This window comes from Anticarsia gemmatalis, chromosome 1, assembly GCF_050436995.1.
Source record: "Anticarsia gemmatalis isolate Benzon Research Colony breed Stoneville strain chromosome 1, ilAntGemm2 primary, whole genome shotgun sequence".
NCBI lineage: Eukaryota > Metazoa > Arthropoda > Insecta > Lepidoptera > Erebidae > Anticarsia > Anticarsia gemmatalis.
In genome coordinates this window covers 6266021-6289186 of record NC_134745.1, presented here as the reverse complement: position 1 = coordinate 6289186, position 23166 = coordinate 6266021, and the positions used below count along the sequence as shown (strand labels likewise).

Here is a 23166-nt window from a genome sequence, read left to right as displayed (position 1 = left end):
GCAATAAAAAATACTCTCTTTGACGTCAACGCCCATTCATAAAGTTATTATTGACTCGCCGGCTTTACATTTGTAACGTAAATTTCCGCCCGTTTTCCAATTGTTTTCACACACGAATCCTTTCTTTAGTTATTCTAAGCGCCTCTTACGCAGACTGACAATATCGTCGGCACAACAAAAACGCGGCAGGAGAGCGACGTGCAGTGTTGGAGATGCGGCGGCCGCAAGTATACGCGCATGCACCCGGAGACGACGTCGGTCGCACAGATCCGGCTACGATGCGACGAGATACTCCCTGACGCGTTTTATTAGCGACTCTGTTTTATTTTTATAGACGGTCAAAACGCGAGCACTGGTTCAGCGGTGTGTGGTGTAATAGAACATAAGTGCGCTAAGCGTTGGCTCCGTGCCCGAGCTCCCGCCAGTCCCCGGAGCGCCGGCTCGACCGCCGCCTGCGCCGCGCCCAGGCCATGCGCACCCATCGCTAAACTCCTTGCGACAATCCTTTTCTACTGCGCGTTACTCGACCGAAGCTGCGCGACCGACTCGATACTCGCGATCCTCTAACAACCCACGTCCACGGAGCTTACGCCGCGAAGCGTCAGCAGAATATAGTTCCACTGATAAAATCGCGTTTGTGTTTACGCGCCTAGAAAGTCTGAGAATTAGTAGCGAGTTCAGAGCAGCCGATTTAGGTCGCCCGGTTCAGTGCTAGCAGCGAGATATTTTTATTGCTACTGTTGGGTGCAGACGTACGAGCGCCTGAACACGCTGCTAGTTAAATAAATTATTATTTATAGAGTAAAATCGTAAAGTTCATTCCATAAACATTTGCGTGTGTATGTGGTTATTGCTAGTTCCCTTTATATCGGGTGGAAGACTGTATTACCGAGACGTCGCAATGACTGCGTGAGAGAGGACGAATGTGACGAACTGTTTACGTTGAATAAGCGGCATTTAGGTGTAATCGTTGACATTTGTTAAGTGCATTTGAGTGTAGTGGTACTGTGAGAATGCATCACTTGTATCCTCTGGCGAAGGGCGACCCGCTGTGTCCGCTGGGCTTCCACCCGCAGGTGCGGTGGCCGACGCGTTGCAAGCGTTGCTTCCGCGACTACAAGGAACACGGCGGGACGGTCCGCAAGAAAGAGGATGACTTTACCGCGTCCACCCCCAGCCTCTCCACGTGGAACACGCCGTCGTCACGGTCAGTGTCTAAGTGTCTACCAACTACTTACTTACTGTCACGCTTCTTATTGATTTTACTTTAGTTAATCTACTTATCTAGGTGATGAGAAAGATAAGCAAATTAAGTTAGAAATGGAAATGGGCTATATGAAAATTATAAATAAATAATGATCAATTACTTAGTAAAGAAAATATATAACATAGATACATTATTGATACATAGCATAACAGAACAAAAGGAAGAGCTGAATGGATGAATACAGGACACATCATCTATTCTGAAATTATAGGGAGCTATAAGTAGTATTTTTTGAGCAGCATGACTCATCTACTCGACCCTTTCCAATGCAGCCGATGCAAATGCGTTCTGATTCTGATTGATTGCCAATATTTACATCGATCGTCGTTTGATCAGCAGGTGCTCGCTACTGAAAATGTAAGGCACCTGTAGGTACCTACACATACTTACTATGTAGATAAGTATAAGATGAACGATGTTTCCAATTATACCTGACTGTCAACAACTTAGGCAAACGATTAAACATGGTCGGTGTACATAAGGATTTACATTCACCAGTTTACTTCTAGGTGTTGGAATAGATATTATGATATCCAGACATATTTTATAAGGATTAAGATTGGGTTCACTACTTTTAAATACTAACTTACGTTTTGGTTAGGTTATCAGAAGAACTTAGTCGGATATTTTCATATCTTTATCAGCTGCCAGTTTGTCTATCAGTTAGGTTAAACTGTCCTTGTATGCAAGTAAAGGAGCCAAGGCCTTTAGAACTTTAAACGTTGACGCCTTTAAAATAAAGTCAGTTTTAAAAATTTACATTTAATTTCACAATCAATGTGCAGTCATAATATTATCAATAAAATTATTTACCATGACTAAATTCTGGAATAAAATGGGAGCGAAAAGACCAAACCTTAAAAGCTTTTAGAATGTTCTGGAACGTGCTGAAAACTTCCCTTTAATATGTGTTCCAAGGGCTTTCAATTGCTTTCTAGCTTGTATTGTCCAAGTGCATCAATCGAATTTAATTCTTATCTCAAATACAAAAGGACAACATAAAGGACCAGCCCTTTTAGAAATAAAAGAAATATAGGTACTTACTACCTATTGTAAGTATAAGAGGCATAATTTTACTAACTACAATATTCCCGTTGTATAGTAATCTTGACATGAAAAGCGATAAAAAGTTACTTTCTTGTTATCGTGTTGTAAAAGCACTGAGACCTGTCTTACAAAACCACATTCAGATACCAACTTACTTTCTTATTAGATACTGACAAGGTTCACAGTTATCTATCTACCTTATGAGTAGCTTTTGATCTAAGCGAGGTAAAGATAAAATTCTATAATGGCATTAGAGCTTTTACGTTGTAATAACAATATTCATAATTAAATCTAAAAGTTATTATAGTAGTTATGGAGTAAGTAGGAAGAAATTCCAATTGCCATAACCCAATCGAGCAGGCAGTCATAAAATTAGTGTGCAGTAAAATACATAGCGGAGATTACGACCACGCATTCACTCAATAATGTAAGCATAATTCTGTATAATCTTGATGCACATACAGATGTTACAATATTGGAATCACGGCCGTGCTTTCAAGCTAATAATAGAACTTTTCCATACCTTACCGTTAGTTCCGAGCAAGGGTTTCTGTTGGACTGGACCGGTAGCGTTAACCATGCTAGGTGTACAGTGTACACTCATACTATGTTTTCTACTCGTCGTTCAAAGACGTTTGCCAAACTAGGATATTGTGTCACATTTTACCCGTGGGAGCCCCGTATCGGACAGTAAACTGCTACACTGTCAATGAAGATGACTCACGAAATCCTGCATTTAAATCTTCGCAGATGCCAATAAAGTTTACGCTTTCCATAAAAAACATATTTTTATGAATAACCATGACCTATAAGTAATGACAGTCTCGGATATTTAAATTTACTACCTGTCCCTAATTATTTCTAATCTTTAAACAAAAAAAGCGATGGCATGATTCCAAATTCCTGAACGTTTTTGTGGATTGTTTGTGCTGCGCCCGTAACGTTAAAGTTTGACGCAAGCCGCCTCGTTTGTACGTGCACTCCTACATTATAGTTCTAACTAATAGTACGTCTACGTACGTAAGTAGGCATCTCATCAAATCGGAATCGTTATGTATGGCGTCAAGTGGCAAAACAGCTCAGTCTAGTTTTATCACCATGAAACAGCAACAAGAGTGATTCGGAGAAACGCCAGACTCTAGAATCTTTTGAGATGCCTATGAACCGACTGATGCTTTCAATTTACTTATGTTTGTACTTTTAGAAACATTCACTTATTCAGTTTAATTATATAGGTAGGTACTTAGGTACCGTGCAAGCTGACGACTTTATCCACCGAAGGACAACAGACGTGTATCATGCACATCTGCCCACATAATGATCTAAAGCTAAACGCAGTCAACATAATAATATGCAAACAAGTTAAAAATAGTCTGGCAAATATTACGGAACTTCCTTTTGACTGCAACAGATTAAATACCGCATATTTGCATTCACGAATTACACATACAATGACAATTAGCAAATGTGGAATCGGATAATACATAAGTATTATCCACTTTTTGCCGTTTGAATTCACGTAATAGGGTAATGTTTTTATGATGATGAGCTTTTTTTTCGTCGTTCATCGTATAAAATATGATGCAACTTTGTTCGTAAAATTGATAAAATGTAGCCTATTGCAACTTGGAATAATGTAACTTCCTATTAATGAATTAATTTTCCAAATCAACTAGTATCCACGTAGTTCCTGAAATTGGCTTGTTCGGACATACGTATAAACAGTCTCTTCAGCTTATTCAAGTAGAAGGGTGTGGTTACTTTGATATGAAATAAGAATATGAAAACATTGGTTTACTTATTTATGATCCTCCTATTCCTAAAATATCTTTATTAAATTGTGTTTTTAGGCTGATAACACATTTCGAACTTCGGATTTGCCTAAACTAAGATTAGACATACCGTATTTATCGTCACGAATGTCACGAGCAATATTGAAAGAATCGTGAAATCCAAAGAGGTTTGGTATCATCTCTCTCTCTCTCTCTCTCTCTTTCTGGCTATTTGTCCCACATGGTTGGGGGGTCAGCCTTCCTTACACCTTTCCTCCACTTCGCCCTATCCTTCTATCTACACTTAATGCTCGGTAGAGATATCGATTCTACTGTGCATGTAGAATAGCAATAGCACGATATAGAAGAGTAACAGATCACAATTATTATTCTTACTTATTTATCGAACGTGTGCCTTCCCCTATGAGTTGTTAAAACAGTTTCTTTGTGTAAACAGAAGTCGTGATGAGGATAATGGCGTGGAAGTGGAGAAGGTCGGCCGAGGCTGGGCGTCAAGCACGAACCTTAGCTCAATCGAACCCAAGAAAGACGCCTTCTCCACGGGTAAGTGTCAAAACTATTTATTTACTTATTTTATCTAACGATTTCAGTTTTTTTTTTCTCTTATTTTAACCCCATCCAAATTAAATCCTTAGTTTCTAAGGAAATTGCGAACATACAACCGAATTTGCGAATATGTAAAATATTTATAACATCTCGGATTATAAAAACACAAACCAAACAAGAATGACCCCTGAATCCGTGACAAGTCTGTGGGTTGAGCCCACAATAAGTAAAGAGAGCATGTCCAGCATATCCCATCCATGCCTTCTTAGAAACAAAAATGTATTTTAGAAACAAAAATGTATTAAAAATCATCTAATTGCTAATGGCATCCCTGCACTAACATAATATTATCCGCACTAGACCTACGCAGCCATTAACCGGGCGGTCTTGCAAGTAAATAATTACATTACTCCGCTGCCGGTTATAAATCTTATTTGGACACAATCTTTCCGTTACCTTTGCCAAATGCATCGCGTTAGCAACACGTTGTATCATAGAATTAGTTCCTACACAATAGAAATTATATTCAGCAGTGTCTGGATACGATTAGGCGAAGAAAAAGCTTGACAAAACAGAAAATAATTCGCCTTTATCTGCTGTAACGTCATTATGTCCAATTGTTGTTGGCCAAGTGTTTGTTGACCCGCGTTATTACAGCTTTTTCTACTATTTTCTCTTTAGTTAGTTAAGCACCGTATTAGACATAACTTTCCAGTTTTGAATAATAACTATCTATCCTGTTTTCGCTATAAGGTTCATAACTTTCTGTAGCCACTTCTATATAGAAGCTTGTCTAGCCTGTTTCTACATTCCCTTTTAAGTGTGTACCTACATGTTAATTCCACATGATCAAGAAAACAGTGAATGTCAACAGCAATTCGTCAAAACACTTACCTAGATATCTTTTTAAAATCTTATTCCTTAGAATGCATCATTCATAAACTTCTAATAAGGCATTAGAGATCGCTTATTGCCTTTTCTTCTATACGGTTTATCTACATTATTTATTAACTCTTGTTCCAATAATGTCCTGAAAAAACCGTAAAAATTATAAAATAACAAAACTTCTAACCTTGATAATATCCATAAATAATTTTACCTCAATGTCAAACAAGTCATTTCGACAATCATGTACCTGTACAAATGACATAGGAGATTAATAATGGCACGTTGCGTTGCACCTCACTATATTGTTGTGTGCTAGCGCATCTAATTACTGGGAATATTACACATAATACACATGACCTAACCTGTTATGTACATGGCTATTATCTATTGTAGTACTAAGTATTCTTCACTGCTGTTAGCCATTCATTTTGTTACGTAAAAGTTTGTACGAGAGAAAGGGCTATAACTATAAAAAATGTACCTCCGATAAATGATAGAAACTTGGGGAAAATAGGGGAATGCATGATGACTAAGAACATAAGAATCATAGCTGTACCTGAAACAAAAGTCACAAACACCCAAAAATATAGATTTTTCTGCCCACCTTCTTTGTTCGTCGATAACATACGAGCATTCAGACTCAAGCTCATCTGCGAACTTGAGCCAACGCCATAACGATCCACCTGTATTATTTTAATCATACATTGTAGATCTTAATTTAAGAGTCAAACACCCACGCGTCACCATTTTTATAAATGCCGAAGCTAATTTAATCACATTTACTTAACATTTTTGGTAGTAAGAATTAAAAACACGATTCATAAAAGACGATAGCTTGTCCACATTCTTTCAAAGTTCGAGAAATGTTGAGTCTATCGTGACAGTAGCCAATAAATAGCGGTATAACAAATGAAATCTAAAATTAGTTTCCATGACATTCACAGTGTGAATTGTTGCGAATAGGTAATAAACACGAGAATAATTTTGTAGCTGTCGTCAGATTTTATTATGCTCTAGTGAAGACGGCAGTGGAACTGGTTTAATAACTTTGTATTGTTATTTGATAGACATTAAACATATTGATGATCATAACAAAGCGGTCTAAATAGCAGCTGTTTCTTACGCTTTTTTTCTGTATCTACCGCGAGACACGAATTTCTCTTTTGTAGGTCTATTAACCACTTGTTTTACGATGTAGAAAACGTCTTTGGAGAAAATGTTGTTAGTATATTCGGTACCTCTACTCTCTACTTATTATAAGATACTGTTCTTCGATTTTACATACTTAACAAGAAATTTTATAAGTTTCAATAACTAATAAACATCTACAACTAAACAAGCGATAAAATAATATTTATATACAACATAACTTAGAGGTGCTTTTACACAAAATCATATTTCCGGGACTACCTACTGTTACGGTAAAAATATCAAAAAAGAAATTACCCGTTTACATTAGGATCCTATTATTACAGACGTAAAAATACTTTTTTCTGTATTTAGGGTTCAACAGAACCAGTGCATCGTGGACGTCGACGCCGGACCTGGGGGCCAACGAGACCGATAGCACGAACGCAGTCACCGTCAGTCTGAAACTGCCCAAACGACGGCTTACAGGACCTCTGCCGTCGTTAGATACGGGGCAAAATAATACGACTGGTATATAATGACACTCATTAGTATGTTACTCAGTTCCAAAATTCGTATTCTGTACCTCAATGTCGTGCAATTTTGAGGCAACCTTGGAACAAATATTATAGAAAGGGCACATGTGTTCAACCTTCGACAAAAATTTTACTATCACTCAAGAAACACAATAGTATTAGCAGATTATGATAAAAAGCCCGCAAAAGCTCTAAGTGTTAGTCTGCTAGCCGCCTAACTTATACTTTATTCTTGTTGCTCATTCGTTTTTTATCAGATACGGTGACGTTGCGACGACCATCACCATCTCCTCCGCCGGCGGCTGCGGTGCAAACACAAATCACCATAAGCAAAGGCGACTCGCTTGCAGAACGCGTGCGAAAGGTAAACAAAGCGCCAATAAAGAGACCAATCTTTTAAGACATTATGCAGTAGAAATAATGTAAGTTTAAGTTGAAGAATTATTTTGTCACAGGTCGTAATTAGTCCTCTGGGTGTTGTAGTCACTGGATGTCAATCTATACCTACTTTTCTTTAGAGTAATGTTCACGTATCTATACCTGTATGATTATAATGATTATGAATCAGGGGCAGCCCTACCCTGGGGTGCCGTATAGCTGGGCGCCGGATCCTGGGGGGCGCCGAAGTATTGTGCGTAGGCATGATCGGTTAAGTCTGGCATGGTTTTGTAAACGGAGGCGCCAAGGTAGTGCGAGCACCCGAGCGCTCAATAGGACAAGTAATTCATCTTAATATAATTAACCATACCATCATAATAATATTCTTAGTTGTTCAATGATTAGTGAATAAATCCAGGGAACAACTACATCAAGATTTAGGACCTCTATAAAATAACATTGAAAGGAAAATGTGTATGCGATTCATTACTTAGCTCATATAATTTCTAACCGTGCACCGTACATCGAGTTCTACACACAGTCTTTTGTATTTTTCTAAAACATCATAAACTATAGCGTGTTTCTAATAATGAACTGACCAAATAGTAACACTATTGTCTTCACCTTGGATTCATAGGCGAGCGTGTGAAGAATAAGTGGGTCAAACAGATAGAGCCGTCTACTGATTGCTTTCTACCGAACTATTTGCGATGCGTTGCTCAAAATAAACATAAAAGGTCACCATGGAAGTTAGTGCTTGGCAATGCGCAAGCGTGATAATTAATTGAGGAAATGACCTATTATTTGTTTTCACTCCTTCAAATACCTTATATATAACTAAATATAAATTATTGCCAGATAACGCCGCTGTTTCCGTAACATGTTGGGATTCGATTAATCACAGGTTCAAAGTCTATTATACGATAAATTTTCAAGACGTGGAGTTTGTTTGTCTGATTATTTAACGGATTTCTAAGAACCAAATGAAAAAAGATTCGCTGTAATATTTTTTCTGTTTAAATAGCCAATACTGATACGGATACTCAGAATTCACATGCCAATTTACAGATGCAGTTACTAAAATCTCAAAATAGTTTTGAAAAGGAATCAAGTATAGAAAAAGAGAGGGAAAAGAGAAGTTTATCTAGAAGTAAAGAAGTTCAGCAAGAAGAAAAGACTGTTCGGGCGAAAGAAGACAGAACTTCAACAAAAGACGATGTTAACTTTATGATGCAGGTGATTAACAAACTATCCTATTAGCCTATTTTTTATCTTTTCGTGCAGACCGAGATTAAAGTTTTACCTGTTTACTTTACTTAACTAAATATCTATCGAACTCAAATACTTTTTTCTACGCAACTGTTCAACAGTTTTTCATGCAATGACGAACTGCATTGTTCCAGGTGAAGAATTCCCGCAATTCATCGGCAAGCTCCAAGCCACCCGCGCGGGGTGGACCTTCCAAAGAGAAAGATGAGTCGGATGACGACACTAGCACCGCTGGCACCGTCACCACCGAAACTACACTCGTCGATGTCAATGTTAAGGAGTATCAGGTGAGAAACACGACATATCCACATTTTCTGCTACAACTACACAAGCATTTGTGTCTACATTTCTTATATTGTCATTGTTTCAAATGAACATTAAGTACTTGAAAGTAGGAATCCAGAAACCCACCATCTTCTATCATATTAGATAACAATACAAATGCTTTCTAGAAGTTAGTTGTTCAATCTGTACAGGAATAACATAAATACACGTCTATCTATCTTTCATCTATTCAGCCCATTTCTAACCACGGTCGAGTATAGACCTCTCATCTATACCATTTTTTTGCGATCCTGTCTCATCAATTGCTTAAAAATAAAGAAATAATACTAAAGAATAACACATCTTCTTTCAGGAGCAAATAGAAAGTTTGAAGCAAGAAATGGAAACTCTTAGAAGACGCTGTGAGAGGGTAGAAAAAGAGAAGAGTGATATTCTGCTACGAAGGCTGGCGAACATCGACACAGTGAACAAGTACAGCACGGGACGATCGTCAGAGGTTCTCAAACTGCAGCAGAAGGTCAACGAGCTGACGTCACAGAACGAAGACCTCAAGGACGAGAAGAAACATCTCACGCTGAAGATTAGGGAAGTTGAGAGTGAACTTGAGGTGAGCGTTAATAAAATAACGTATTCTTGGTCTGCTCTGTAAAGTTGGTGCAATGACGCTGGTTCAAAATCAAAGGATTTTGTGGATGAGAGTAATGAAATTTAATGCGATGGCGATTCGCTCTAATAAGCTTCTAAAGTTATATTCTTTCCCCTAGGGGAACAATACGTGAATTAGTATGTATGTAAGCTTGTAAAATACATCGTATTTTAACACCTTTTGCAAACTCTTATCTATGAAAAAATGTGAGGTACGGTAACGAACTAGGAATTCTTCCATAAGTATTTAAATGCTCATTTATTAATTGCTTTTTGGTTTCCAGTCTCGGCCATCAGTAGAAGCGCAAGCACGGCAGATAGAACAGCTTCGAGCGAAACTATTAGCCGCGGAAACCTTGTGCGAGGAGCTGATGGACGAGAACGAAGATATGAAGAAAGAACTGCGGGACCTCGAAGAGGAAATCGAGGAAATGCAGGACAACTTCAGGTAATAACCAATGAAATACATGTACATAATTGGGGCTAATTTGATTATAGAAATCAAGTAAATAGCTCGCGTAAAAAGCTAGCGACGAGTTCAGTTTTCCAGTTTTTGGTAGTAAATATCATCATGAATGAAATTGTAGCATTTCAAATAGAGTAATTGACGTTAAACATGCCCATTTCTTTCCATTTTAACCCCTGCGTTCAAAAGTAACCCTGTTTTACCGGTTTTAAAAAGAATCCATTGTCATTTTTCAAATGAAGATATATTTTTTGTATTCAATTACGGTCTACGACTGCAAGTCAACTGAGTGAAACATTGCATAACATTAATGTCATAACATTCATGCACTGATACACACACGCTAACCAAAATCACTTTTACAATGCTTTTTACTCACTAGAGTACCCACTTTTTCACAAAAACGTTTTGTGCAAAAAATAATACTCGTTTTAGAGAAACGAAGTAGTGTTTATGTAGTGTGTAAAACATTTCTAGATAATTTAAAGTTGCACAATAATACCTACATTTAAATGATATGGTTAATCTTGTGATAGTTATAAATTCAAATAAAAATTCTGGCTGGTATACTAGGAAATACACTGTCAGTATCAAGAAAATTCGACACTACGTTCCTACGCTGCCTACGCCTTAAACCTCATATAAGTAATTTAAACTGGCCATTGATTTGCAACTAAAAGTACAACGACCAACGACTGGCTTTTCACTTTCATTTCGTGTCATACCGCGATAGACTTTTAAAATTCCTATTTATACTCCGTTTTCAACTATTTACACGTTGTTTACATACTCAATAGATAGGTCGCATTATAGCGTTATTACAGAAAAATGAGTTCATTGAACCAATGTCTATGAGTGCAGCCAAAATAGTTTTGGCTGTGAACGTTATCAAAGTATTGACCTTGTTGTTTTTCAGGAGCAAGTCAATTAGTGCAATTCGTTAATATCTTTTGTTAATTAATAACTCAAATAGTCTAATGTTTTACTACGGAGTGTAAAATGGGTTCGACATCCAGGCTAACATTTGCTTTTCTACTAGAAATTATTCTGATATACTCGTAACCAGCGGCCCAGTAAACATGATGTATGGATGTGAATGAGGCAAGGGAAGTTTGTTAGGATCGTAACAAGTGGCGTCCTTTGGTCTGGTATGGAACTGTCCAGAAAAAAAATCAATAGGTAGACTCTTTTGTAAAGCAATAGGTTGTAGTCTAATAGATTTTACTTTTTCCCAGGGAGGACCAAGCCGATGAATACTCGTCATTAAGAAGGGAATTAGAGCAGACAATAAAGAATTGTAGAGTTTTATCGTTTAAGTTAAAAAAGACTGAAAGGAAAGCCGAGCAACTTGAACAGGAGAAAGCTGAACACGAGAAGAAACTTTTAGAGGTAATGATCTATTACGCTTATCTAATCCAACTTGGAAATAAATTTGTGCCTCAGGTATGATAGACACATACATAGTCTGCATAGAAAGTTACGCATATTCTAGCTTAAAATTCTTACTGAATATCGTAGTACGAACTAACAGAACAGACGAATTAGGTACATCATCAAACATCAAAACTCTAATTCAAGAAGCACTTCCTTAGGTACCAATGTTTACCCTTTTTTGTACGTCATCTAAATATTCTACAATTTGTATAAAAGCAGGTCTTTCTTCGTGTTCTAAACCTGTACGTATTATGCTACAGATAGTCGGCGGTCAAGAAGGCTTGAAACGTGAGAATCGCATCAAAGAGTTGGAGCAAGAAGTGGCGCGGTCGACCGAGGTGGCGTTGAGGTTACAACGGGAGCTGGCTGAAGCCAACACCAAGTTACCCGCCACGCCGGGAGCACCGGCCTCTAATGTTAAGAAGAACCAACTTACTGATGGGGTAAATTTATATTTATTTTTGTTGCGTTTGATTTTGGTACCTATAAGTTGCATAATATTGTCATGACGTATATTAAGATTGATTTGTAGATATTTGGTTTTCGTAACTTGTACATCCACGAAGTCTATTGTTACCACAAATCAATTTTAGCGCAAGAGTTAGGCCCTTCTCCCATTACGATACTTGTAGGGTACGATACTCGAGTATAATACTAGTTGGATACATGTTCGCTACCCGATGCTCGCATATTATGCAACTTAAAAGTTACTAAATTCATCATTTGTGCAAACTCGTTTTTTGTAGACTGACGTTATGTCGAGCGACTCCAGTGACGATGAAGCTCTTGAAGTTTTTTTGGTTTATTGAAATAGAAGACGTCAACGCAAGAGTAGAAAATACTGGATTCATCCATATATTTAAAGAAACATAAATTGTAGAGTTTTTGTAGCCGCACAAGAACTACAACACGATGATAAGAAATTTTTATCTTTTTACCGAATGTCTAAAGAGTCCTACTTGCATCTTGAGCCGTTTTCAATCTATACATATTATTATAGGTAATAAAATCGTAGGAAAGTCTAAACTGTAGATTGCATATTTTTTTATATTTTATCTCTTGGTTGACAGTCCTAAGCCTGTGTAAAGTATGAAGGTAAATCAAGGGATATTTTTGTCTACATTTATACAGTAACAAATAATGTATAAACTATAAAGCAGTTCTCAATTTCTCACAGTTTCTATAGCACCTAGGAGCTGTGAGGAACTGAGGAACTACCTATAATATCAAATGTTAGATTCTGTCAAACTTGAAACGTGGTGGAACTATATAGTTCCGCGAACATGTTTCCTGAACATAGTTCCAATTAGGAAATGAATGATTCCATGTTCAATCCGCTCCCGAACATGTTAAAGCGCATGTCTACGCGAGACGCGACGCACAAGCGACCAACACGGCGGGTATCGCGAGACTAGTCGCGAACGCGTAGAATACCAGTATCGTAATGTGAGAGTCTCCATACAAATGTATGTGAGATACTTCGTGGCGACTAGTCTCCGAGACTAGAGTCGCGCGGGCGTATCGTAATGGGAGAAGGGCTTTACTGTTGTTAATAATTTGGATGCTTCTTCTACAGAAAGTGTCGCGTTCATCTCTAACCCGGGGTGGAAGTCAGGAGGACCCAGCCCAGTTACTCCGAGACCTTCAGGACTCATTGGAACGAGAGGCTGACCTCCGAGAACAACTACGTAATGCTGAGGAGGAGGTACATCCTATTTATATTTTGGTCATCAAAATCAGTTATTACACATGCTACATACACAGACGATCAGTACCAGTACCCACACGGCGAGATTAAAAACGGAATTCTATTTTATTAAATTACCACACCTACAAGACACTTTTCATCAATCACCTACATATAAGAAATATACACACGCATTGCGCTTAATCTGAAGTCCAGACTAGCTTGGAATGTAATAATCACGTGCACAAAAAGTTAGACTTTGCAATAACTCATATCTCATTAACAGTTAAATACTTTTACAGCCACTTATTCCTCCGAACATTTAGTCGCATTAGAAAAACAACGCATTCATTAGGGCATTAGCTCTCGTCCGACGGGTGCCAGCTGGCACGTCGCCAACACATGGCTGACTCAACCCACCACTCTTATACATATGATTGTACATCGCATTGTTATTCTCAGTAATCGAAATATTGTGTTGTTACTAAAACATTGACGATTTTAAGGAATTTTATGTTCAAACAGGCTAGTCGATATCGACATCGCGGCGAAGCCAGAAGAATCCGTCCACAACTAATTCCACAATCATCCCGTTCTGATCCAATCTCACCTCAACTTTTAGCTAACGAAAATGAAAAGTTCGAACCGAAAACTATTGAGAGAATACTTGAAATGCAACTCGCATTAGAAAAAAGTTTATCATCTCTCGACAGTAGTCCATCATCGATCGGTGTAAACCAAATCACTCAATCTCCACAAGATCTTATTGTTAGTTATTCTGAAGGTTGTCAGACGGACACCGTTTTACTGCATGATGTTATGACTGACACTAGGAAGATAACTCTCGACTCCATTGTTCAAAGCACTATTGATCTTTTAGAAATGTACACCCAAACAGAATCTGCATTCATGAAAAACAAGGTCATTCAGACTGAATTTATGGGAATTCATAACTTTGCACAAACTGACAAACAGAAACTAAGAAATGCTAATGTGCAGACGCCCACTAAGCTTTACAGTGACAAAGGCTTACAAGCTGTTAATGGTCATAAAGAATATGTAGACGCTTGTACAGAAACGATTACCGTTCTTAACGAAGAAGATAACATTTTTGGGGATGACTTAGAAATCATTAATAACGCCTTAGAATATAGGGGCATAGTTTGTAAAGATCAATCGGACAGCCCCCCTCTTACTCCAGATAAAACGCCGGAATCTCGATCTCCATATCCCTTACCCTTCGTATCTTTATTCAGTCCGTTGGCTGTAAGAATGCCAAATATAGGTACATATTACAGTTTGTCCATGTTTTAAATGTTGGTTTTCTTCACCTGTATCTATGTCCGTAACAGAATTCTGAACATATTTTGGCCATGGTAGTATAGATGATTAGTTGTTCTATAATTTAAACTAACTACTATTTACAGGCAAATAACTTACGTAAAACTGCGTCACGGGTCGAGGACGACAATGAGTCCTTGCTACTTCAGCTGAAGAAAATGGCTACCAAAGCCAGAAGTACGTCATATACTTATATTGTGGAAAATCGATTGTGTTTTTCTTATAACACCCTCTCCGAAAAACCAGTGCACATCAAAACCCGGTTGTGTTTCATCATGTTTTTCATTGTATACTTGCATAACCATTAATTCATAACAAACCTTTACTCCTTGATGTATACTAACACGCTTGTCAATGTATTGAGTTACACGGCGTATCGATGGTAGCCATTTTCTCCAGTCAGTATTAGACCTTTTCAAATCTATTACAATGTTTGGGTTTATAAACATATCCACTACATTGCTCAAAATTCGCCAAAGGAACAATTGTTGTTTCATTGAGTTTTACTAATTTTCACCAAAAACCTTTGCATAATTTACTAAACGTTTTACAAGCTTTTTATTTTGTTGTTCCTAAATACATTAAAATATAACTTTATACCAAATAATTTGTAGGTCGTAAGCTGTCACCAACGCCTCCATCAAATAAACTTGATATTAACGAAAAAGGTGGAAAAGACGAAGAAGATCCAGCTGAACTTCGTCTCTTACTTGAACTTAACGAACAGGTGCATACTTCATAATATTTATTAGCGAAATATCACTCAGAATTACATCTCTCTAGAATAATTACATGAGACTAATTCATAAAAATCTTCATAGGAGGCATCAGTACTACGACGAAAGGTGGAGGAAATGGAGCAAGACAGGGATTCTCTGAAGAAACAAGTCAAAGAGCTAACGGATAAAATCGCCAGTCAACCAAAAACGAATTCAACTGTCACCCTTCGTAGGACTTCCAATGCTAAGGGCAATAATCTAGCAGCAGAAAAAGTCAAGGTATACAAAATAAATACCTTAACATACACTTTAACTGGATCGCACAATGCTAATCATGCTTTTCTTACTCTTAAGGTACTAGAAGACGAAATAGCAGATTTAAGGAAGAAACTTATAGAAAAAGAACGAGATTGTGAAAGACTACACGCTGAACTTAGCCTAGCACAAAAGAAGCCAAAAGCCTCACTCATCAAAAGCAAGTAAGTTGAACCGACTGTTTTTCATATACATACATATGAACACATACCATACAATTTGCTAAATCAAACCATTTTAGGTCACTGGACGGCGACCAACAAAACGTCGACCTTAAACGACAACTCCAAGTCATAGAACAGGAAGCCAACGTACTACGTTCCAAGACACAGAGCTTAGAAGCTGATAACGAGAAACTGCAAGCAGAAAACAAAAAGTTACAGGTAAAGCGATAATTTACTATCAGTACAACAAGTACAGTTTGTTTCGTAAATTGCATTTTATTTAATGCGTAATCCTTATTTACAGCTATTAAAGAACGCCAAGTCCTTAAAATCCGATAAATCAATAGAACAAAGTGCAACAAAAATAAGTCAATTAGAAAAAGAACTACAAGAAGCTCTAGGAAAAATAAAAGAATTTGAAAATAAGGAAAAAGATGAGAAGATAGAACCTAAGAAGGTTAGATTTGGTGGAGAACTTAATAACAAAAAAGATAGTGACGCACTTAAAACAGAATTAGACAAATTGAAACTAAGCTTCAACAAGGTAATGGGAAATATTATAGTTCTAATTGCTTTAGCACACGAAGAAATTAGGTGTCTTAATTTTTTGGTTGTATTAACAGGCGGAGAAAGAAAAAGCTCAATTACAAGCCTCATTGAAAGCCTTGAAAGAAGATGCAATCAAATCGTTCAAACCGAGAGTTCCAAAGAAGCCTACTGATTTGACAACCAAACTACAAATGAAGAAGATGGTTGACGAATTAGAAAATGAAATAGGTAACGTATACACCTTTACAAATCATGGGTCTATATATTGTATTTCAAGTATATAAACTATTGTGTTTTTCTTTGTTTTTAGGAGAAATGTATGTGATTATGAAAAACGCTGGCCTCTCCGGCACTGAAATAAGTACAAGAGCACAATTAGAGAAAGACATTGAAGATGTAAGATCGAAACTATCCAGAAATGACTCCGAGTTCACGAATGAGAAGAATCGGTTACAAACTGAGATTGCTAAACTAAAGGACCTCAATACAAAGTTAGAAGGTGATAAAACAGATATAAACAAGAAATTAAAAACACTAGAGAAAGAAAACAATAATGTATCGAATCAATGTAAAACTCTACAAGAGGAGAAAGCTAATTTGGAGTCACAAATAAACAAACTCAATTCTGATCTCAGTAAGTGAATTATAAATCGTAATTTTTAAACTAATAGTAAAATAAAATATGGCGAAATAAAAACGATTATAACAGGCTTGAAATTATGTATGTATGTACTAATACGATAACGTTAACGCACTTGTTACAGAAAATGCAACATCATTACAAACGACAATGTCCGACTGCATGAAGAAAATTGAAGACCTCAAGAAGGATATGGATGTTAAAGACAAAGAAATTGAAAAGTTGAAAAAACAAGTTGAACTTGTTAATAAATTAGAACAGGACAAACAGAAATTGCTCAAAGAGGCAAGTATCTACATACAAATATACATGTGGTATGTCCGTATGAATACAAGTAATTGGACCCGCCGTACATCTGTGCTGGCACGCGCCCTAAACACACCCGCTGTCTGTGTGAATCGTGCTTATAAGTTCTGTGTACATTGAGCGATAATATTTCCAGGTTGGAGACAAAGCTAAAAAGATAGGTGAGTTAGAAAAGAAATTGAAGGAGGCCGATGAGAAATATAAACGAATTGAGAAACAACTAGCCGTCAGAAAAGATCGCGTCGCCAAATTAGAGAAAGAGGTACGAAAGAATAACAATTCATTACGAATAAGTCATCTAGTCATATTAAATGTCTCATTGTCTACGTATATTGTAATAATCCTCATTTTTTATTAACACTAGCTTTCTCAAGAGAAGGAGCAGACCGGAGCATTAGCCGATAGCCATCGGCGTATTTCTATTGATTACACTAGTGAAAAAGATCAAATGCAAGCAAAACTCTTTAAGACCGAGAGTAAACTTATATCATTAGAATCTGATATTAAAGAAATGAAAGACGACTACGAGAATAAAATAACTAACTTGGAATCAACTATAGCTGCCAAAGAAATTCACATTAAACAACTGGTATTTGGGTTACTCTCTCCCCTGCGTGCAAAGCATATTTGGCCCCATAGACTGCGTTTCCCCTTTTAAATTTAAGCCTTTAGAAACTAGAACTGCTTCCATATATTATTCTTTGACATGCATGACCAAGCATTATCTCCAAGCCTCATAGCGCCGTTTGAAAGATTTTGAACCGATTGTCTGTGACGAAGAAATCCAGTTATTTATAAATACTAATATCTTAATTTTTGTAATTGCAGGAGGAAGCCTTACGAGATACTTCCAATCAAAAGTACGATGAAGCGATATCGTCAGTTGAAATGGCACAAATGCAGGATAAGTTAGAGAGAACAACTAGAGATCTTGAAGAGAAGCAGGTGGAATTAGGAAATGTCAAACAAGATCTGAACTCGACTCAGAAGGAACTTACAACTCTACAATCCGAAATGTCACAATTGAAGTCTGAGATAACTAAGTTAGAAAATGCTAAGAAGGATCAAGACAGCAAATTACAAGCAGAAAAGAAAGAATCCAGTTACTGGGAGAGTAAAGCTTCCGAAATGGACACAGATTTACAGGTACTTGTCTTACAACTATGTAGAAGAAACGTCGTATACTCCACAGAACTTCTAACATTTTTTTATTTGTAGGCTGAACGCAAAAAGATCGAGCGCATGCGTACCGCGCACGACAAAGACATTAAGAATAAAGAAGCTGAGCTGGCAACACTCAAGGGCAAACTGAAAATTCTGGAACAATCATCCGGTGCTGGTGCTAAGAAAATATCTGATCTCAAACAGGAATATGAAGAAACTGTTAAAAGTTAGTAAAGAATACTATTGTTTTAAGACATCTACGACCGACTACTACTAACCGAACATCCTAAAATACATTTTAATAATTTCAGAACTGGAGCATTCACTTGCTGTAGAGAAAGCTGAATACGAAGAATTGACTGGCAAATACGAAATATTAGAGGAGGAGCATGTCGTAACTAAAGCTAGACTAACCGTAGAAAAAGAACAGGCTCAAGGGTAAGAAATTATTAAACTTTTCATTTATGCGTACATTTTTTACTTATACAGAAGTGCTATATTACTTTTTACTTTGTTTTGTTACAGTGAACTAATACATGTCCAGAAGGAACTAAATTCAGCATTAGATGAAATAAAAACTCTTCAAGACAACTATGAGACGCAGTCTTCAGCGTGGACTAAAGAAAAGACTGAACTCCAGGTAACTACATCTAAATATACTAAGCGTTAAGAAAAGCTGCATACATGGCACCTGCAAGTTAATTTGTCTTTATTTTGTAGAACTCGATATCATCACTACAAGATCGCCTTTGTGGTGGTGGTTGGGAGGTCGAACGTGCGCGGCTGAACGCTAAATTGGAGCAACGGGAGCGTGAATTGCGTACCGCAAACGACCAACGAGATGTTCTGGAACATCACCATGATCAAGCCAAGAAAGAGGTAAAGAACTCATCACGAGAACATTCATTAAGTATATTATTTAGTAAAGTACAGACATCAAATACAATTTGCCTTTTTTTTACTATAGTTGGAGGAGGCCAGAAGAAAACTGGAAGACTACGAAAGAGTGTCCAAGATTCAGAGGAACTTGACAACAGAAAATGCAGAATTAGAAGGCGAATTGTCCGCTCTGAATACAAGACTTGAACAGGCTGAAGCGTCAAGGAAGCATGAGCTTGGAGAAATGAAGTTGCGATATGAAGGCCAGATGAATACTATGAGGGAAGAATTGAAATCGCTGCACAACCAGGTACAAGACTAAGGATTATCAAATAGCTATTGTCGTTTCTCAAAATGTCTGTGTCTGTCTAAAAATATTAACAACATTACTTGAATTCTAGGTATCAAGATTCAGGAGAGAAAGAGACAACTATAAACAGATGTTGGATGCAGCACAGAAGTCGATGTCAGAGATTAAGAACGGTGAAAAGAACGCTAGAACACCGAGAACATCAATATCTAGTACTGATGAGGTAACAAACGAACCACATGAAAACTTTAGAAAGGAGTTTTCTGAGTAAAAATAACTTTTATTTTTGCTTAGGAGGAATACCGCAACAAAGTGGCGACACTGGAGCAGCAGACGGCGTGCTTGGAGGATGAGCTATGCGAAGCTCGTCTATTGGCTTCCAAACTTAACACCGAGCTCGTTAGTGAAAGGTCTGCAGCTGAAGTTCGCTTTGCTGAAATGCAATCCAGACTCAACGAGGTATAATCAAAACTTATTTCATACAAACTAAATTAAATGACTTGATTCTAATGAATGCTTTTACACAGTACGAAGAAGAAAGATTGCTGTCATCGGGAAGAGCACGCGTGGCAGGTCTTGCAACGCGAATGGAGCTTGCTTGGCACAAGGAACGTGATGAGCAACAACGTTTGCTGCAAGAAACCTCTACGCTCGCTCGAGACCTTCGACAGACACTCTTTGAGGTACATCAACTAACAACAAATTACGTAGGATTACCTTTCGACAGAAATCGGTATAATGGACAATTATAAATTGCAGATTGAACGTGAAAGAGAAAAAGAGAGGTTAGACATGAAGAGACGGATAGAACAGTTGAAGAGAACAACTGAGGAAGAAACCGAAGAGGCGAAGAAGAAGGTAAATACGTTGCCACTACTGTCCATACCAATTAGTAAATGATTCCGACTATATTATTAACGTTTCATTTTGATTGTATTCCAGGTGACAGAATTGCAATGTGATTTGCTCGAGTTGCGTGATGCCCACGCTAAGCTGCGCACAGCTAACGAGAAGTTACGTCGCGACAAAGAACGTCATGATCGTGACCGCGATCAGAACAAACTTCTTGTTGGTTCACTGAAACGGGCACAGCAGGTAAGCCAAAAAACCATTACAAAAATATGACTGATGATGAAAAGTTTTCGCATACTAATTCACATAATTTCTTATTTTAGGAGGATGATAGAATAATAACGCAACTACTAGAGACAATAGACGACTTAATGAAACAGAGTCCCGAGCTGTTCCGATCAGACGCATCAGTCAAACCAGAGAAGACGTTAGCAACGCCCACTCCACCAAGAAGGAATAGGGTAAGAAACATTAACAAATTTATTGACTACATACTACATGTTACAGACCATACTAAATGACATTTTATGTTGTTTTTCTCAAACAATAGATTTGCTAGTAAACCAAGCTCTATACAAAACCTTACCTTCCCTAATAAGTATACAAACCATTGATAAGATGTAATTTGTCCTCATCTTAATAATATTTATTTCGCAGTCATCAAAGTCTCGATCACGATCAGCCACACCGGAGACAGGCACCAATGGTATGGAGGCTGCGAACACTGCCGCTCGCTTGCGACGCTTGACTGATGAGCTGCGAGCATCGAGGATAGCTGAACGACAGCGCAGACATCAAGCCACCGCCAGAAGGTAACATAACTTTCAACAAATGTTTTCGCATTTTGATGTTTAATACAAGGCCATTAAAGTTCACTTTACAAGTTTAAATTATCTTTGCAGAGCTATGTCAACGGAGCCCAGAGATACACTCTCAGTGTCACCGGCCACACGAAATCCCTCTCGAGCCCCATCACTCAAGAAACGATCAATATCTCTTGAACAAACTACTAAAGAACAGGTAACCTACTGCAAACTTAACTAAAACCTTGAATTGTAAAGATGTAAGCAGTGGTCAAATCTGCTTCGTAATATGTCATAATAAATGTTTTTTTTTAATATAGGGCTCGATATGGAAGTCTATGGATGAGGGTAGTGTATCCTCAATGCAGTCGCTTGATGGAGATGATGGACGCCTATTCACAATGCAAAGGGATACTAGTCTCGATAGGTCAGTATTTTAATCATTGGTATTTCAAAACTACTTTAGAACCTTACCTATATCATTAAACTTTTTTAACACTCTTTTATTATTTTATCTTCCAGTCGGTTGTCAGGAGGATCAGCTCAGAGTGAAGTGTTGCCTTCAGAGAAGAAGAAAAAGAAGAGTATATTTGGCAAATTAAAGAAGCTGACAAAATCTCGTTCTATTGACGATCAAGTTGATTCCACAGGAGTTGTAGACTTCAGACCGATAGGCACGGTTTCGCAGGTAAGCAGATGTTCTCACTAACCGAATATTTGGCACACGTAGGTCAGTCTTTTAACGCCCTTGGGACAGAAATTTACTTGTCCATATACCATACCTACCTACTACTACAGCTACTACCTACTTTTAACAAAGACAGGCGTTCGTGTACCGTAAAAGATTTCGGTGTCTGTTACATGTTCTTTGTCGATTTTTCTATTAACTTATTCTATTACTTTCTGTTACCAGGGTTCAGATTCAGATATGAGCGCCGCGGGCAGTAGACGAGATTTGCGAGGTCGCCTCTCAGATATGTTCAGCAGAAAGGGACAAATGTCACGCGGCAACAGGTATATTACACAACATAAACAATATTGTCATAAAAAAATGCAATACTATATATTTATTAATGATGTTTTGTGTTATAGCAAAGAGCAAAGTCCCGAACGGCCAGCGAGTGCGATGGGCAGTATGAGCAGTACATCGTCGCGGCCGCCACTACGAGTTGCTAGTAGCTCCACGCTCACACGGTCATCACCTGCTAAACCGGTAACTTTTACACTATAGTATTTTACAGTTAGGACAACGACAAGTAAAGAAAACCTACTATTACCTCACATTTATTTGGCTACATATTCGTACACAGAAATATTTAGCTTATATTATCATTTGTGAACTCACAGGATGTGCCGAGACCAGCGAGTGCCACCCCCGCGGCGAAGAGGAAAGGAAAATAACTGATACTATAAAGATTTCACTTCATTATAGTGTATTTATCCATTTTCCTATGATTTTTCCACATAGCTTGTAATATCACAATACATATCAATAAAATAAATTATTCCGTATAACTATCGATACAACACTACCATTCTATTAGAATGTCTATTAAATTATAAAAGCATTTAAGAACTGCGTCCCGATTCGTCGATCTGTCGATAGTTATGCGAGATTAATATCCGCCGTCACATTATAGTTATGTCGACTGTGACGTCACCTAAATATTCCTACGTCCTTAGTATCCTATGAGCATCGCGAGAATTCCCGACGTAAACTAATATTTAACGTCAAGAACGAATAGCAGTGCTGAT

The 23166-nt window shown here is 37.7% G+C and overlaps 1 protein-coding gene across 5 annotated transcripts; it reads left to right on the top strand.

Moving 5' to 3' along the window:
- Positions 1 to 163: 163 nt before the first annotated feature.
- On the top strand, positions 164 to 22899 carry LOC142973434 (uncharacterized). Of its 5 annotated transcripts, none has more exons than XM_076115113.1 (42): positions 164 to 1207; positions 4544 to 4650; positions 7045 to 7200; positions 7463 to 7569; positions 7774 to 7836; positions 8652 to 8819; positions 8987 to 9139; positions 9490 to 9744; positions 10067 to 10230; positions 11484 to 11637; positions 11943 to 12125; positions 13259 to 13387; positions 13895 to 14654; positions 15325 to 15437; positions 15532 to 15708; positions 15784 to 15908; positions 15986 to 16127; positions 16213 to 16452; positions 16532 to 16685; positions 16768 to 17091; positions 17222 to 17382; positions 17540 to 17665; positions 17768 to 17992; positions 18232 to 18549; positions 18622 to 18793; positions 18879 to 19005; positions 19093 to 19207; positions 19288 to 19446; positions 19535 to 19756; positions 19848 to 19979; positions 20051 to 20215; positions 20284 to 20439; positions 20516 to 20614; positions 20699 to 20851; positions 20932 to 21069; positions 21266 to 21420; positions 21511 to 21628; positions 21732 to 21838; positions 21934 to 22099; positions 22325 to 22425; positions 22504 to 22624; positions 22759 to 22899. In XM_076115113.1, the coding sequence occupies exons 1-42, from the start codon at positions 1014 to 1016 to the stop codon at positions 22810 to 22812; spliced, it is 7158 nt and encodes a 2385-aa protein (XP_075971228.1). In that variant the 5' UTR covers positions 164 to 1013; the 3' UTR covers positions 22813 to 22899. The 5 variants fall into 5 exon arrangements, with proteins under 5 accessions (XP_075971228.1, XP_075971237.1, XP_075971246.1 ...); XM_076115138.1 differs by lacking the exon at positions 13895 to 14654 and adding an exon at positions 14797 to 14887 and having other exon boundaries at positions 168 to 1207; XM_076115122.1 differs by lacking the exon at positions 7774 to 7836.
- The last annotated feature ends 267 nt before the right edge of the window (positions 22900 to 23166 follow it).

Coding starts and splice junctions, on each gene's coding strand:
- LOC142973434 (XM_076115113.1), top strand. CDS start 1,014: ATGCATCACTTGTATCCTCTGGCGAAGGGCGACCCGCTGTGTCCGCTG. Junction 9,745..10,066: donor AAGTTGAGAGTGAACTTGAG/GTGAGCGTTAAT, acceptor TTTGGTTTCCAG/TCTCGGCCATCAGTAGAAGC. Junction 21,629..21,731: donor AACAAACTACTAAAGAACAG/GTAACCTACTGC, acceptor TTTTTAATATAG/GGCTCGATATGGAAGTCTAT.